The sequence below is a fragment of the Sabethes cyaneus genome, chromosome 3 (assembly GCF_943734655.1).
Source record: "Sabethes cyaneus chromosome 3, idSabCyanKW18_F2, whole genome shotgun sequence".
NCBI lineage: Eukaryota > Metazoa > Arthropoda > Insecta > Diptera > Culicidae > Sabethes > Sabethes cyaneus.
In genome coordinates, this window is record NC_071355.1 from 49,132,783 (window position 1) to 49,148,229 (window position 15,447).

The window sequence follows — 15,447 nt, forward strand, 5'->3', positions numbered from 1 at the left end:
ATATATTATATTATATTATATTATATTACATTGGTTCAGTACATGATAATGTTTAAATCATTGAATATGTTATGCTAATTATGGCATTCCCAATATTATTAAAACACTTGAGAACCCCTAGGGTGGCGAAAACTGGTGCCCTGGAGAAAACTGGTTCCGTTACCCTACGTTATAAAGTTTTTGTCCTTTCGATGTTGAGCATCTAAAGGGGAAGCAACAAGAACAATGAATCTTTTTTTACACAAGCAAAAAAGTTAAGCATTCCATGCACTTATACTTAAAGTTTAATCGTGAAAACCAAATCTATTCTTGGTTTTCATTTATTCGCTGTTATTTACTTTCTTTCTCTTGTTTATTGGCTTACTTTCTTCTTGGGAATGAGTAAATGTTCGATGTTGAAAATGTAAATTTAGCTTAGCTGGAAAATTGAAGAGAAAATTGTTCACATCAAACGTTATTATTTTCTATGCAAAAACCTGCCAAAAAAGGGACAACATCGAAAGTTTTGCGTTAGAAGTGTCACTCATTTTCCGAGTTCTTTAGAGTTTTCTGTGGGCATAATACCAGAGATAATTGATTGAATTGGATTGATTTATCAATATGTAGCTAAATGATCTTGAGTGGACCTATTCAGCGATTTTTAAGACCACCATTCACACTCCTGCTTAATTTACTCGTTATTTATAAATAACTAGCTGACCCGACAAACTTCGTATTGCCACAAATTAAATTGTGTTGTACATAAATCGTGAATCTCGGATGACCTTTGTCACAATCTCGAGTTTTGCAAGTTTCTGAGGAGTTCAACCTTAGGTAATTCATTTTGACAGTTACTTAACAGTGAAAGCATGGGTAGTTTATTATACAAATTTGATATTTTTCCACACAGTAAAGTAGAAAACAACTCCCTCCGTTGCTTAGCCAGATAAAATAAAGCGGGTAACAATATCCGCCATGATTGCATAACATCTCGCCGAATACCATTTCGCAAAAAATCTTACGCGGGATGTACCATTTCACGGAAAATCTTTTCTTAGAAAGTACCATTTCGCAGGGGTGACCCAACTGAAAGAAAGTAATAGAGGTCAGTAGATCTAGGAAAATAAATAAACCTAGATTGTAACCGTCGGCCTAGTCTCCGCCCAAGATTAGGAGACTGTCGCGCGTGTAAAATGTTTAACAAATGTCACAGAATAAATTGTCAAGAAAGTAGTTGGAACACCCTATTGCGTACAGCTTTCCTCGGCGACGAACGCAGCCATACGTCAACGGCTTCCACCCACCCACAACCAGGGGGCAGAAAATGGAGCAAAGCAAACATGGATTGCGGGTGGCAATTAAGAGACAAGAAAACGACAAGCGAGAGGCAGTGGAAGTTTTAGCGCGCAAAGATCATAGGTCGTTGGACAAAAGATAACCTGAGCCATTACCTTGCCTGAAGTCAAAGAGAACAGAGACAGTGAAGAAGCGAAGACAAATCTAAAACAAAGGTCTGAGCTGTGTATGAAGCTACGTACCTTAGTGAAAGACAACTACCAAGAGTAAAAGTTTCAAAGGAAAACTAGAAAGACGTGCGGAAAGAAGCAAACGGATCCGAAGCTGTACCTGAGTGTACCGAATTTGGTCCTCACGTCCGCCGCTGCCTCCACGATCGTCAACCCCGAAACTGAGAGAGCGTCTCTGCCATCGACGCCATCGAAGTAACGTCGCGTCGTCGCCATCGCGCTTGACAGAAGCCCTGAGTGAGCCCGCAAACGGAACGCCGGAGGTTAGCCGCCGAACCCCGTTCCAACGTCGCCGACCTGACCGCAATTGGATCCCGGTCAGCATCGAAACCGGAAGTGAAACTCCGAAGCCAAAAGGTAGGAGTTATCGAAGGGAAAAGTCGTGAATAAACGGGAATAGTTGAGCAGAAGGTTTTCAAGTGTTTTCTTGACAGTAAGTCGCGAACGTTTGCCGTCCCTGAGGCTTGATTTAGGGGGTCTCGTAAATGCTGGGTAGTTACGACCCCGTCAGTTACACTTTGGCGCCCAACGTAAATTTAGAGTCGCGATTATTGTCACACACACACACTCACACAGATAACACACTTGAAGGCCAGTTACCTGTCTGCAGTAGTCTTTGGGAAAACATCCAAAATTTTTGATCACGATTAACCACTTTCACTAAAAAAATCTATCGCTGTTAATACAAAAAAGCTTTTCAGAAAAAAATTTCAGGGGTCCATGTTAGTTTGCTAACGCGGAAAATTACAACCCAACACAGATAAAGCAAATTTTATTACCAAGTCACAAGAACCTTTGAACTTACCATAACAACCTGAAAATTAAAACAATACTGCTGAAACAATTTCATTTTTCGGATACTGGGAATAATACACACGGCGCAGAGAAACGATACGCCAGCAACGGCAGACGAATTTTCCACAAATCGGTGAGATGCAGGAATTTTGCCATGCCTATGATGTGCAACGATAGTGCTGGCAACCTGCTTACTGACAAAACGGCGCGGTAGCAGCCAGGTGGACAAAGCACTTCCAGACACTGTTGAATGGAGAGGTAAACGCGGAGAACAACAGGGACAGGATGAGAATTGTAAGCAATGGCCAAGCTGTGAAGCCACCAACACAGGAGGATGTTAAGAAGGGAATCAGTGAGCTGAAAAACGGTAAGACTGCTGGGAAGGACGGTATCCCGGCTGAACTTTTAAAAGCGGGGACCAAGCGACTGTACGGAGCAATCCACCGGATCATTGTCAGGATCTGGGAGGAAGAACAAATGCCAGAGGAGTGGTTGGATGGCCTCATTTGCCCAATTTTCAGAAAGGGGCATCGACTCGAGTGTAAAAACTATCGAGGAATTACATTGCTGAATTCTGCCTATAAGGTGCTCTCCCGTATGCTGTTCTGCAGACTGAGACCGTTAGCGGAGTCCTTCGTCGGCGAGTACCAACGGATCAGATGTTTACCATGCGTCAATTACTATACAAGTTCCTGGAGTACAACCTGCAGATACACCATCTGTTTGTGGACTTTAAGGCTGTGGCAGATAACACTGGAACATGGTTTCCTGACGAAACTAGTTACGCTGATTCGTGCGACGCTGGATGGGTCCATATCATGCGTTAGAATAGCGGGTGAGACCTCAGTCGCTTCTGTGACGTTGGATGAACTGAAGCAAGGGAATGCACTCTCTACCGTGCTATTCAACGTCGCTTTGGAAGGTGCAATACGAAGAGCAAATGTGGAAAGGAATGGAACTATTATCACGAAATCTCACATACTTCTCACATATCACATCTCATCTCACATGACTTTGCGGATGACGTCGATATCATCGGAATCAGCCATAAAGCAGTGGAAGAGGCCTTCAGGCCTTTTAAAAAGAAAACGGCGAGACTGGGGCTTACCATTAACACCGCCAAAACGATTGCTGGCAGGAAACCTGAGAGACCGAGTGATGGTGTTGGTGCCGAGGTGGAATTAGAAGGGGAACGATATGAAGTAGTGGAAGAAATTATATACCTTGGTACACTCGTGACATGTGACAACGATGTAAGCTGCGAAGTGAAACGACGAATTGCAGGCGCTCTACAGAACCTCCCGGTGGACCTTTTTTGGTTTTTGAGCGCAAAATTCTGCAATCCATACTTGGTGACAACATGGAAGATGGAAGCGTGGCGCAGACGCATCAATCACGAGCTATACCAAGTATACAAATATGCTGATATAGTGAAGCTAGCACAATAAGGCAGGCTGCGGTCGGCTGGACACGTGGCCAGAATCCCCGACGAAAGAATAGCCAAAACTATTTTCAGCAGAGAACCAGGAAGAGGCCGTAGACTCCGAGCCAGACCCCGCACCCGATAGGTGTGCGCTGTCGAACATGATGCACGTTCAGCTGGCGTTCGTATGGATTGGAGAATCCCAGGCCAGGACCGACAGCACTGTAGGACCATAATTCGTTCGGCGTAGCATCAGTAACGAACCGTTGCCACTAAAGTAAGTATGTTAATTTAGCGTTTTAAACTGCTTACTTTTTAAAATCAACCAAAACTTGGCTGAAGGAAATGGATTAATGCTTCAGAGCAATTAATGTTTACGTTCATTGCAATTTCGTTTGCCGTTGTCGGCAGTTCAAAATGAATAAATGATTCACATTTGATATTATTCACTATTGTCGAGAATAAATAAATGTAGAGAAAAACACGACCAGGAACGCAAGTCATTTGCTCGAATAGTTAATTTCAGGTTGGCAATGCACAGTGGTCCAGTTTCGAAAAAAAAAGACATTAGCAAATGGGAAAAAATGCGTAATTTTTCAAGGGTGGTGTCTTCGCAGAAGTTATAATAATAAAATATAGCGCATCTTTCTGCACTATTAGGGTGACCGTGAATTCATCTATTGGGGTGATACAAACTTTTGTTTTCTTAAATAATTTCCGAAAAAAATTCTTCAAAAAGTTGCAGAACATACTAAAATAAGCAACTTTGCTGAATATAGTAACTATCTATCTCTTACCGGTTGCGAAACAAAATGATGAGTTAAAAAGGAGCACTTAAAAATCAATTATGCTCAATAACTCTGCACACAACTTTTTTATTGCTTTCGAGTGTTCTATAAAGTGGTTCAGTATGTTAAAATACACATTTTCTCTAAAGACTGTTTGTCGCTAGAACACCTATTTAATAAGTTATAAAATAAATGAAAAAAATCGCATTATTCAATTTTTTTTTTCAATTTCGGGTAACTTTCCGCAAACCAGACAACTACTAGGTGAAAGTACTATATTCTGCCTATGGAAAAACATATTTCCATCAGGAGACCTCCAAAGGAATCTCAGAAAAAATCAATTTAAAAATGAGTTATTTTTTGATAAATTTTTGAAGTTATTTAAAAGAAACAAAAGTTTTAAGCGGTCACCTTAATAGTGCAGAAAGATGCGCTATATTTTATTATTAAACTTCTCAGAGTTATTACGGCCAAAGAATAACTTCAGACAAATTTGCGAGTGAAGTATTCCAAAAGCAACCACAATAGGGTAGATGTACCAGTGGTTGTGGGTGTACCAGTAATAGTGGAAACTCGAAACATTTCATAATTTTGGCGGATTTTAGCATGATTTCGATAGAATATCAATTTTCGATTGTTAAATGTATATTTGTGAACAGTTTTATCTAACGTATATAGTTAAAATTTAAGATGTTGGTGCAGAAATTACAAATTCCTTATGAGTAGACCAAAACGGTGCAATTACTTAAGAAATTCATAACAAACCATAGCATTTAAAAAAGCCTACGTTTTTACCCACCAGCTGCGATGCACACTACAAGCGTTACTAAGGGCGGTAAATAAAATTCCACTATTATAGGCAAATTTTCCACGATTATAGGAACATTGCCACTACTTTAGGAGCACAGGCTAATGTCAGTAAAAGCAATATTTTAGACATATTAACCAACAGAATGGTATAATTTTGGTATGTATATAAAGCCAACATTATGGCGCACCATATTGTCATATTGTTCAATTGGAAACTGGTAAATTGAGCTTTCTAATTGTCTTTAAATACTATCCCCTGACATAATCCCTCCATTACTGGAGCATCTACCCTACTAGTATCTCAAAACTGTTTTGAGAGACATCAACTGAAAAAGAAAAAAAAACAAAATATTAATCCACAATTGTTTTTATATTTTAGCAACATGCACAATTAAATAAATAATCGACACTAACTTAAACTTATTATTTTTGAGTTTCATATTCGAATGTTTATACTAGCATAATTTACACAACTATTAAATAACACTATCACAATGTAGTTATAATCCCTAATTGATCATCCAAACACTCCAAATCCAGAACCATACCCGTACTCATATCCACCCCCGTATCCACCGTATGGCACTCCAAATCCTCCATAAGGACCATATCCACCGAATGGTCCGTATCCACCGTATGAACCATATGATCCGTATGATCCATATGATCCATACGATCCATAACCACCGAACGGACCGAATCCACCATACCCTGGTGGAGGTCCATATCCGTAAGGTACTCCACCGTAGCCTCCTCCGAATCCTCCGCCAACGAGCCCAACTCCGATTCCGATTCCTCCAAAGTCCAGATGTCGTTTTGCTCTAGCTGCTTGCGCACTTTCTGTTCCATCACCTACCGGTATCGTGACAACTTCACCAGCAACAGCTGCCTCCTTTGGTGGTACGATAATAATGGCTGCTTTTTGCAGACGAACTGAGTACACGGCACTGATGCACAGTAACGTGCAAGCCAAACATATCACTCGATCCATTTCGTTACCTACGTTGAAGTGCAGAGTAGAAATAACTTGCGCCACGAATGTCGTCAATTTCTTATATAGATTCTGGTAACCAAAAAAGTCTCTATCAATACCATCCCATGGAGCGAGCTCCGGAGTGGTAAATTTCCATAATAGCAGGCCGGACAATCTCACACCTTCCGCCTAGATGTGTCCGATGAGCCGATCATCTGTCAAATTTTGCATAAATATGATGATCCACATGGGGCATTCCGCCCCAAGCATATGTAATTCCACACGGATCCATCCACATATGTGCTTGCTAAGTATATCGAAGAAGATCTTACAAATGGAACAGAACAGAACCCGATCTACGCTACTAGCTACTCATTGAAGAGAAGCGGCTAGAGTTCAAACAGTCGAAGTCGTGAATATAACCCGATTGAGTGAGGCTAATAAAAAGTAAGCCAAAAAGAAGCGACTTTTAGAATAGGTGGTAAGTAAAGTGAACATTTCACCTAGAATAATTTCGAATAGATCGGGTGAAATTTTTTTAACCTGCAAGGGAACAGAAAAAAATTAACCTAATTTTTGAATTATCTACCTCTTGGAAACAGCATTGGCAACATGAATTTACCGAACTCTCAAACCCAGGCCAACTTCACGGTGATGACAACAACTGACGCAGCGGTTTTGAAAACCAGTTTCGCAAAACTACGTGAATTCCCACCGGCAAACCAGCGCAAAATTCATACAGAACAGTTGAATTTGAATAATAGCTCTTCCGATGGACGCGACAAATATTGTTCGTTTTCAGTGTGTTTAATTCACCACATTTATTTATTTCCGCATCTCATCCGAAGTGCGTGGGAGAACCGGTTGGTGCTTCCTGATGTAGATGCTGTGCCATGCTGGTGCTATGCTGCTGCCGCTCCGTCGTGGGTTTGGTCTTTGTACAGTTGCTGGATTCTAACCAACCTGCCAGTTTATAACCTACCGGTGGAAAAATCTGTAGTCCTTACATCTAGTCTTTGGTATCACAAGAAATCAATGACCCACTTTCGCGATAGATAAACCTGAATTGGAGTCAGTAAACCATAAATTAGAATTTATTGATTTTTTCTTCAAAGATTCCTTCGAAGCAATGATCAACAAATGCAGGAAATTAGACTCCCACTAAACTGAGGAAAGTATCGTCATAAAAGTAGACATTCTTCATTGTGTCGCAGTCAGTACATTCTCGATTTCGTGTTTTCGAAGGGTGGAATGGAAACCCTTCCACCAGGACAGTAGGTGTTGACCGGGGAGTGCAGATAAGAACCATTTCTTCTTTAGCACAATGTTCCGCTTGAAACCAAAATAATGAACATAAAAAGCAGTAAACGAAACATAACCAATCTTCCAGCGTCCGCTATAAATCATAAACAATAACCGTACGAAATCTACCACTTTTATTGGTTGGACAAAACATGGATTCACGTGTCATTCCGAACCCTTCTAGAAAGCCCCCCTTCGGCCCTATCGAAAAAACCCCCGCACAAAACATTGCACACTGCCATTATTGCGAAGCAAAACAAAACGTCAGATAAAACATTATTGCTTCACCAAGCGATAGTTATTTATGGCTGTCGTAGGTCCCGATCCTACCGGGCGGTCCATTGATTTGGTGCTTACTGACTGTGATATTGCCAACATTTTTTTTTTCGTTCCCGGTCGCCACCGTACAGCCAGTCGTCATCCTGTGCGGTGCTAAACATGAACAACAGCCAAATTCTGGACCTCTTCTCAGTGATAAATACCGACCGCTTATACGTGTGTTTGTTTCGATTTTATTGAAAAACTTTTGCAATAAACTTCAAAATCAATAAATTTCGATAAATGAAAGATGAAACTGGACCATCTCGGGAAACTGTGAATAGAACATTGTGTTTGCTAACATTACAACGTTGTTTTTTTTTTCGCCAAATAGAAAGTTTTCAGTCAACTATTTTGAAACACGAAATATGATACCTGTTTGGAGAACAAAAGAAACTTTCAGAAGATAGGTAATCCATCGTCTGCCATGACTTATCTGCTGGGAAATCAAGCATCGAACGGGAAACGTTCTGCCAACGGTTACGATTCAAAAAAAAAAATCAATTTCAAACTAAACTTGATTCAACCGCTGGCATGTTGATTTATTAGAACATTTTGAGTAGCCAGGTCATTTTCCAACATTATGTCATAAATTTTAATTTCTATGGTACCATCATAAGTGTATGAAAAGCCATATATCACACAATCATCCGTCCGAAGGGTCGAATCGTTTTTATGCCTTTTACAACCGGCAGATTTGCAGTCGTAAAAACCATCTCCTACATTACAGAGCGATAAAGAGATTTATGTCGGCTTCCTGCCGGTTCGGGCTGCAATCGCCACCCACTTTCCTAGCAGCTACTACCAATTCTGATTACGGATTTATCTAAGTTTTCACCTTTAAGCCATTCTAGTTCGGCTGAAGCTGTTAACGGTGGTGCATTGCCAGTGGCTGTCACACAGTTGTATCGCGTGACAAAATATCTGACCAAAAAAGGGAAAACTTTGTTCCAATAATTTAAATTTTCCTTCAGGAAGAGTAAATGCTTAATGTGACAAATGAAAATTTAACTGAACTGAAAAATCTTGATAGAGTAGGGCGGGACATAAGTGCGATGTTTGCAGTTGTCATCAATTTTCGTGAGATATAAAGAAGGACAACAACATAATATATTTTATAGTGATGCAGTAACTCAATGTCTTTACATTCAACTATAAATCATCTGGAACAATAGTATTATTCAAAATAAATTCTTCATTCTTCCGATCAAGTGCCGATTCGCACTTTTACCCCACTAGCGGGGCAAAAGTGCGAATACCGCGGGGTAAAAGTTCAAAGCTAGAATCCATGAAATTAGCCCAGCAGTAGCTTACAAAACCATATTATCTTCAATCTGCAATCCATGCCAATGTAGAAAATGATTCCGAGTACATTTGCACCGATAAATCATTGAATCTCACATTTTTTCTCTGCATCGCACTTTTACCCCTCCTTACTCTAATAGTCTAATAGAACTAATTGGAAGCTGTGAATTTGAGTCTCACCTTCGCTTGGTCAATTGTTTACGTCTCATACCAGCATTTTCAGTTTATCTAGTTTTTCGTTTTTACATTAAGTATTTACTCTTCCCGAAGACATTTTTATAAATATTTTTTCAACCACAAACATGAATATAAACCAGAAACGTCTATTTCCTTTCTAGAAATATCGGATACCTTGCAGTTAAGGAAAAACACCGTTGCTTCAACAAAATTTAGTTCTGTGAAAAAAATTAAAACAACACAAAATAATGAGATATTTTTATACAAGCAAAAAACTACGCGTTTTGAGAGTTTTTATTTAAAGTTTTATCGTGAAAACCATATCTATTCTAGCTTTTCCTATATACGTTATTATTTTCCGTGCAAAAACCTATCAAAAGAAAGACAAAATCAAATGACATTTCCTTTACCGCTTTTTGGTCATTATATTGCTTAAACTTCCAATTCTGCTTCGTACTAAAAGTAAAAAAGCTCAAAGAAGTGACACGTAGCTCATATTCCTTTCGTCGAAACCAAGTGGACTGGAAAGTCGATGTAAGCTTACAAATCGATTGCTCGAAAACTTGGCGAGCCACTCGATATAACATACAATTTACCTCGATGTAATGTACATATTTTTTAAGTGTTGCAAATCTGTTCAGAAACTGTATTTAAATAGACTAATCTCAAGTTTTTAGTCTAGACGTTGAACTGCGGTCATACATATATACTGGACTGGTCCAGCGCCTCTATGGTTCAAAGGTACAAGTACCAGCGAACCACATGCCCTCGCGGGTGTTGTGGGTTCTCATCCGGTTATAATCTCAGAATATAGCTTGGTTCGATTCATGCACCTTCCAGCATTGGACGAAAGGTAGGAGTCAAAATGATTACTTGTCAAGCGTAGCCACCAATATCCCCCCCCCCCCTTTCCTTTCAGCTCTTCCCCTCCTTCACTAAAAAAAATTTCATTTCTTTCCCGCACCGTCCCTTCATCAATTGTAGAACCATCGTTTCAAAAAATATTACTGTATTTAAAGTTTAATTCACAATAATTCAAATAACGTGTCAATCTTACAGATTCAAAATTCAATATTCAAAATTCAAAATTCAAAATTCAAAATTCAAAATTCAAAATTCAAAATTCAAAATTCAAAATTCAAAATTCAAAATTCAAAATTCAAAATTCAAAATTCAAAATTCAAAATTCAAAATTCAAAATTCAAAATTCAAAATTCAAAATTCAAAATTCAAAATTCAAAATTCAAAATTCAAAATTCAAAATTCAAAATTCAAAATTCAAAATTCAAAATTCAAAATTCAAAATTCAAAATTCAAAATTCAAAATTCAAAATTCAAAATTCAAAATTCAAAATTCAAAATTCAAAATTCAAAATTCAAAATTCAAAATTCAAAATTCAAAATTCAAAATTCAAAATTCAAAATTCAAAATTCAAAATTCAAAATTCAAAATTCAAAATTCAAAATTCAAAATTCAAAATTCAAAATTCAAAATTCAAAATTCAAAATTCAAAATTCAAAATTCAAAATTCAAAATTCAAAATTCAAAATTCAAAATTCAAAATTCAAAATTCAAAATTCAAAATTCAAAATTCAAAATTCAAAATTCAAAATTCAAAATTCAAAATTCAAAATTCAAAATTCAAAATTCAAAATTCAAAATTCAAAATTCAAAATTCAAAATTCAAAATTCAAAATTCAAAATTCAAAATTCAAAATTCATAAAATTCAAAATTCAAAATTCAAAATTCAAAATTCAAAATTAACAATTTGGAATTGTAAAATCAAAATTCAAAATTGATTGAATTATCCAATCGACTCTAACCCTCTCTCTCCCAGTTAAAATTCGAACTGGCTTGTTAGACCAGCGTCTTACCTCGAGGGCATCAGGGAGGAATCATATCATAGACAAAATAAAATACTAAGCAAAATTAGAGCTCATTATAGACAAATCCTACTCGTTCTTTTTCATCATTTACCTAGTAGATCTTTTGGTTCATATCGAAATACTGCAAATAATCGAGAAAAATTTAAGCTTTGAATGCTACCTAACTCGGAATGCGAAAAGAAATGATAAGAAATCAAATCAAATTCCTTCGGAGATATGCCAAAACGTTCGAATGCAAAATGTTATCTATGCTGCAGATCCAGCATTCCTCAAAGTCACCGGTTAGCTTTGATTGAACATTTTCGACCGGGACAAAAAAAAAATGACGAACAACAGCAGCGTTATCTACACCGGCTGGCAGACGACAGAAGCAACAACGGCAGCAAGGGGATCGGTTGATTAATGGAAAAATTCTAACAAAGGAAATGCACACACATACATACGTACCTACACTGACGGCTAAGAGCTTTATCGGCGCAACATTCAATTCATTCATCTCTCCGTCGAAGATTGATGCAAAAGATCGGACGAGTTTTGATAGGACGAAACAGTCTAACAATCAGGAACTAAACGGTGGGGAGGAAAACTGTCGTTTACGGCTTTCCCCAGAAGATTTCCATCTCGTACGTACACAATAATGAGTTGCATGTGATAGAACGTTGAAGAATTCCAATCTGAAAACTTTGGAAGAGCATACCTTTAACATTATGAAAAATAATAAAATATTCGAATTTTCTAGTCATCATCTAGTTAACGCTATGTTGAAGTGAAATAACTAATTTTTAAAATCTTACATTATTATTATTAATAACCATGATTTATTTTACTAGTTTTTAGTTGATTCGATTAATTTTTGCAAATGTTTCTCAAATAATGTTGAAACACACTATCACTATCTTCGTAGGTAGAAATTTTTTAGCCTTTTTTTGCAACAATCATTTTGCATAGTTTTGTGAGCTACAATCAGAACGATTCAAACATACGGCAGAATACCTAAATGTGTACGACAAACAAGCCAATTGCATTCCGCAAAGACAGTTTTATCTTATCGAACAGCAAACAAAATGGGGAGCAGGGACTCGTTTCGGGTATTTTAGAATGGCATAAACTAGATCACAGACATAGCAATATTGTGGAAAGAAGGCTCAAAACAATAATGGCATGCCAATTTCTCGATTATTTCCGCACCAACAAGTTGTTCACATTAGAAAAATAACTATATTTATCTATCAGCAAAATTTATCACAAAGCCCACACTTTAACATAATCAATCTGAAGTGCAGCATCTTTGCCATCATTTTTATCTAGATTCCATGTCGGCAGCCAACTTTCACGTCCATCCCAGAAGTCGGTTGCCGCTTTAGGCGAACTATTGAGCCATGGCTTACCGCCCGGATTTTCCGCATTATCGGGAAAGTATCCATTCACTCCACCGACCGCCAGATTTAGAATAAAATGAAACTCCTGATCAAATGGAGCCATTTTGCTACCATACCGCCAAGGATTCTCCAAGTTGCGCTTATCAAAACCTGCCCGCTTCCAAAAGCCATCTCCTGCTTCAAAAATCACCGTTTGCTCTCCATTAATGCTAACGGTAATGTTGTCAGGACTCCAAGTAAACCCAAAGATGTTAAAGTTCTTGCTGTACGCTTCTTCGGGTGGTGAGTTTTTTGCCAAACTAGCCGTATTCCAGCCATTGTTCGACGGATTTGGTCCGAAATGCAGCGTATGGCCAACCTGCTGCGTTCCTATTGGAGTACCATTTACCGTAAGATTCTCATTACCACGCGACTCCATCAAATCGATTTCACCCGATGCTGGCCACGTTCCGTATGCGTTCCGCTTCGGAAGTAACCAAATGGCTGGCCAAAGCCAATCTCCGGAAGGTAGCTTTGCCCGAACCTCCGCTCGACCGTACTTGAAATTGAACGACTGAAGCGTTCTTACGCGCGCGCTTTTGACCGGATTTAGAATATTCATTTCCGTTCCCCGTCGTTCACAGCCGTAGAAAGCTGGGTTCGTGCATCTAAAAATGCAATGTACAATAGTTTGAACATTTTCCGTTTCATTTTTAAATATACTCACTGCTCTACAGGTCGATTACCCCATAAACTGATCGTACCCGAGCTTAGAAATTCCTCTCCATACTCGTTCGCCGTTAGCGTAGGCCTTATGTATAGGACGCCATCCTCGACAAATGAATTGGACCGATTGTTGGTATACCACTGAAACTCCCAGTTCTGTAAACAAATATAATAAAACAAACAATGACCTCCGTGTCAAGTATTCAATTACACTGAAAACCAGTTCTCACCCCACCACCGGCCAGTGTGTTCTCGTGCTCCCAGATTTCAAAATCGAAGAAATCGAAATTGTCTTCGAAGATCAGTTCGCCGCTGCAGAACTTGCGGCCACGCTGGATCGCGCTGCCACTGGCGGTAGTTGGAGACCTGACACACTTTTGGCGATCGCGTCCTATCAGTGACTCACTGCCGCCCCACCTGTGGCCAATGCCATCCTCGGTAGGCTGACAAACGATGATGCGTGCCGCGCTTATCAGTAGTGCCGCCACTATCAGTGCCAACGACGTTCCGGTGGCTGCGATCATCATGTCTAGATCGAACTATACACTAACTATCGAGTGACCGGCACTGCAACCGAACCGATCGTCGGTTTGTTTCGCACTAAACATCTAGCGAAGAGCAGTTTGAAGTTTTATAGCAGCAGAGAAAAAAAGAGAGAGACTCAGAATTCGGCCAGCGTTGCCGGTTGGAATTGATGCTTTAGTTATATCATATGTATAGCGGTAGAGACTTTAAAAGTTATTTGATTTTTAATCACGATTTATTAACACCATAAGGGAATAATATAATTGAATCGTCAAACACTGTACTGCTAATTAAAAATTCTATAAGTTTTCTCAACTAAAATTTAAAAGGCTACTTACAAATATGTACGTAAATATTCCAAATATTTAGTATTTTTCATAGTGGTTGTCATCATAACATGACAATCAATTAGTAATTATTATTAATACTAATAATTATTATTAATACTAATTACTAATTGATTGTCATGTTATGATGACAATCACTATGAAAAATACTAAATATTTGGAATATTTACGTACATAATTGTAAGTAGCCTTTTAAATTTTAGTTGAGAAAACTTATAGAATTATAGGCTTATAGGCCTTGTTCTATCTTGCCCAGTAGAGGCTGATAGAGGACACACCTGCGAAATCGAAAGTCCCAACATTGTGTTGCCGTTACCACCAAGGAGCTATCGATGGATTCCACTGCGCATGGTAGTTTTCATATATTTCAAGATCGCTAAAGAGCTATGGAAAATAATGGACGTTCCCATGAAGAGGTATGCTCTCAGATCGATCACGTTCTGGTTGTTGGTCGGCACTTTTCTGACGTTGAAGACATGCTTCTGGGGACCAAACCAAAGCAAGATTCGTATCCGGTTGTCCAACGTATTCAGATCGAGACCAACGAGGAAGATACGACTACCGAATAGAAACTTCACCATCTTAAGAAACGCCAGCGCAGTGATCGCGTTCTTGCGGAGGGGGAGAATTGTTTTAAGAGGCACGCTACGAGAAGCTTCTTTAACAATTAACGGAATCAGAAACCGGACCGTGCCAACTCATGTTATGTGCAGCGATAAGGAGGAGAACATATTACCATAAGAGCGGAGGTAGCCAGGCATTGGAAATCACATTTCGATGACTGTTGAATGGTGAACTAGAGGGATCTGACAACAGAAACAGGATAACGATTAAGGATGATGGACAAACAGTGGATCCACCAACTTTGGAGGAAGTTAAAAAAGCAACTAAAGAGCTGGCATGACAAAGCAGTAAAAGACGGCATCCCCGCTGAACTTTTAAAAGTCCAGAGCGAACGGCTGTATTGTGTAATCTATCAGGTGATACTAAAAGTATGGACTGAGGAGGAACTAGCTACGCACTGATTGGAACGTCTCATATATCCTATTTACAAAAAAGGCCACCGACTCGAATGGAGCAATTAACGGGGTGTTACTATCCTTAATTCTGCATTCAAAATTCTCTCCCGCATCCTGTTTCATGGACTGAGGTCGTTGCAAGAAACCTTTGGTTTGGCATGCTATCTTTACCTGTGGCATGAAAAACG

General features: G+C 38.9%; 1 protein-coding gene across 1 annotated transcript; it reads right to left on the minus strand.

The window, feature by feature from the left end:
* Positions 1-12,479: 12,479 nt before the first annotated feature.
* On the minus strand, positions 12,480-13,967 carry LOC128744164 (beta-1,3-glucan-binding protein-like). Its single transcript, XM_053840975.1, has 3 exons — positions 13,599-13,967; positions 13,370-13,524; positions 12,480-13,310 (listed from the first exon to the last, which is right to left on the minus strand). Exons 1-3 carry the CDS (start codon positions 13,893-13,895, stop codon positions 12,527-12,529), a joined length of 1,236 nt encoding a protein of 411 aa, XP_053696950.1. The 5' UTR covers positions 13,896-13,967; the 3' UTR covers positions 12,480-12,526.
* Between the last annotated feature and the right edge of the window lie 1,480 nt (positions 13,968-15,447).

What these genes read in the sequence shown, in the direction of transcription:
- LOC128744164 (XM_053840975.1), bottom strand. Translation starts at nt 13,895, where the DNA reads ATGATGATCGCAGCCACCGGAACGTCGTTGGCACTGATAGTGGCGGCA. An exon ending in ACACACTGGCCGGTGGTGGG is followed by an intron (nt 13,525 to 13,598) that starts GTGAGAACTGGT and finishes ATTTGTTTACAG; the next exon opens with AACTGGGAGTTTCAGTGGTA. An exon ending in GGTAATCGACCTGTAGAGCA is followed by an intron (nt 13,311 to 13,369) that starts GTGAGTATATTT and finishes TTGCATTTTTAG; the next exon opens with ATGCACGAACCCAGCTTTCT.